This window comes from Malania oleifera, chromosome 2, assembly GCF_029873635.1.
Source record: "Malania oleifera isolate guangnan ecotype guangnan chromosome 2, ASM2987363v1, whole genome shotgun sequence".
NCBI classification, from domain to species: Eukaryota; Viridiplantae; Streptophyta; class Magnoliopsida; order Santalales; family Ximeniaceae; genus Malania; species Malania oleifera.
Genome location: NC_080418.1, coordinates 19,224,012 through 19,226,597, shown reverse-complemented (window position 1 = coordinate 19,226,597; position 2,586 = coordinate 19,224,012). Strand labels below are relative to the sequence as shown.

The following is a 2,586-nucleotide window of genomic DNA, read 5'->3' as shown; positions in this document are numbered from 1 at the left end:
AACATAAAATAAAACAAAAATAGACAAAATTTCAAATAAATAATAACATAAAGACAAAAGTGTGTAAAAGCTTTAAGAGTAACAACTGACAAATATCAAAAGGTGACAGCACATCGTAAAAATGAAGTGTCTGCTAATAATAATGCCAAACCTCCAAGCGGCTACAGGACCACATACCTAGCAAGGAGCTTTGCTTGGTTCTTGAAATTCCAAATCAACGCGCCAAAGGACGAACATGGATCAGATAACCAGATCTAAACTGAACTAGTTTGATCGACAAACAACCATAAATTGTAGTTCACCAAACGAACCAATCAGACAAAATTAGTAGGCATTAATCTTAGCCTCATTGGGCTGCAATAACGAGCCGAAGTTTTAAACGCATTATTCCGCCAGGAGACTCGGTCGACGAGTAGCATTAACATGTTTTCAATCATTATCCAACTCCACCTAACTTACGATTCGAATTACACGAAACACTTTTCCCTAATGTAAATCTTGATATGATGCAATATCAAAAATAAATAACACCCTGCACAATATGGATTAGCGTCTTGGACAAGTACCAAAAGGGAGTGGAATCCAGCAGAACATTCATGACTCAATCCACCATCCATGTTAGATGAGAATATGAGATGAGACCCATGGCATTTCACTGAATTTAATTTCACTGAGCGTCCTAGACGTTTGGATTACAGAAGTACCATTAACAAAAGCATAAAGAAATTACAAGAAACTGTGGTCAAAAGACAGGAAAAACAAAACCCCAAAATACAAACCCATCTCCGAATACGCCATTCTGCTATCCATTTTTTAGTATTTTTCTCTTATATTTTCTTGACAGCAAGACTTTCGATGCCGGAACCCTAACCACCAAATCCATAGAGGGTCCTGCCCTGCCTCTTGAGAGCGTAGACGACATCCATGGCCGTGACAGTCTTCCGGCGCGCATGCTCAGTGTAGGTGACTGCATCGCGAATAACATTCTCGAGGAAGATCTTGAGGACACCACGAGTCTCCTCGTAGATCAGACCGCTGATACGCTTCACGCCCCCTCTTCTAGCCAAACGCCGGATCGCCGGCTTCGTAATCCCCTGAATGTTATCACGAAGGACCTTGCGGTGCCTCTTTGCACCTCCCTTTCCTAATCCCTTGCCTCCCTTTCCACGACCCGACATTATCTCGGCGCGCCTGAAACTTTCTCGAGCTTGAAACCCTGCAGGAAAAGAAGCAAATGGTAAGAAAACCGTTCGCCCAAGCAGGTGAGAGAGAGAGGAACCTGCAATCGGAGAAATGGATGCTCGGAAATTGCGAATGAAGACGGAGAGGGCTTAACGGACGTATTTATGCGGGCAGAGCTTGTTGAGGGAGAGGGCAGTTCGATCCGTGCGTGTATAATGGAGGATTTTGGGCCGTTGATGGATACAAATGGACGGTGGAGATGGAGATGGAGATGGGGGTAGAGCCGGATCGGTGACGTGGCCGATTGAATTGGATTTGTGTTTTTTTCTAATACATTTCGGATTTTTTGGCTTTTGGAGTTTAGACTGCGCGGGAGGGTTGCCGCCATGTACCCGAAAAACGGCGACCCGGGCTCCCCGGATCCTCCACCTTCAATTAATTGAACAGTTTAATTTTTAAATTAAAATTATTTTGTTATATATATTTATGTATATAAAGTTCGTAAGTATTTATTTTTTATTTCAACTATTCATTAAAAAAATTTAGACTGCTTTCAATCTTTTTTAAATACCTTCTATTTATAAGTTATCTTATAAATTATAATATTTATAAATCATGAATATATATAATTTAATAACTTTTTTTATTTAAAAATTTTAAAATAATTTTATATTTTTTACTATTTTCTTAACTTCACGTTATTTCTTTAAACTAGTATATTTAAAAATATAAAAAGTTTAAAAAAATATTCACGAGAAGTTAGATTTAGCTCCTATAAAAGACAAGTAAAAAACGACTCAAAGGATTTGCATGCCTACAATATAGGTCAAACAATGCATTCGTGGAGAATAATGAATTAATTATTAGGTGTTGTTCGGTAATCAGGAATCAACTATAAGAATCGAAATTTAATGATTGATTCTCATTCATAACATTTGTTTTACGATAATTTTATTCTAATTTTCATTCCATGCAGGGTAAGTAGATTTTTAGGAATCATTCCAAAATTAGGGTAAGTAGATTTTTAACTATTTTCAGTATTACCAGTATTATTTGAGATCATATTTTGTATACTATGAGAATATACTTGTGTTTTGTGCAATAAATTTGGGGTGTCATATTTTCAGGAATAGGATGTCTTGGTCCCTATAGTCATGGGTTGAGGACTCCAACAAGTATCTGTTCGGGAACTCAGGTAAATTATAGTTTAAGGAATTTATGAATAAGCAATTTTAGGAATTATAGGTTTCTAGATTTACTGGAGAATATGTGTATATAAATGTAAGTTTTTTAGGTTGGTACACCAAGGGTGCAAGAGTAGAGTGTTGAGTGAAGGTCAACCTCACAGTCAGATAGGTAAAGGAAATATATTATGTTATGGATTTTAGAAAGTATATCAGAAGA

At 37.1% G+C, this 2,586-nt stretch overlaps 1 protein-coding gene across 2 annotated transcripts; it reads right to left on the bottom strand.

Annotated features, from left to right (window-relative positions):
• Positions 1-650: 650 nt before the first annotated feature.
• Positions 651-1,434, bottom strand: LOC131149784 (histone H4). Of its 2 annotated transcripts, none has more exons than XM_058100529.1 (2): positions 1,280-1,434; positions 651-1,216 (listed from the first exon to the last, which is right to left on the bottom strand). In XM_058100529.1, the coding sequence occupies exon 2, from the start codon at positions 1,176-1,178 to the stop codon at positions 867-869; it is 312 nt and encodes a 103-aa protein (XP_057956512.1). In that variant the 5' UTR covers positions 1,179-1,216; positions 1,280-1,434; the 3' UTR covers positions 651-866. The 2 variants fall into 2 exon arrangements, with proteins under 2 accessions (XP_057956512.1, XP_057956514.1); XM_058100531.1 differs by having other exon boundaries at positions 1,284-1,375.
• Between the last annotated feature and the right edge of the window lie 1,152 nt (positions 1,435-2,586).

What these genes read in the sequence shown, in the direction of transcription:
- LOC131149784 (XM_058100529.1), bottom strand. Translation starts at nt 1,178, where the DNA reads ATGTCGGGTCGTGGAAAGGGAGGCAAGGGATTAGGAAAGGGAGGTGCA.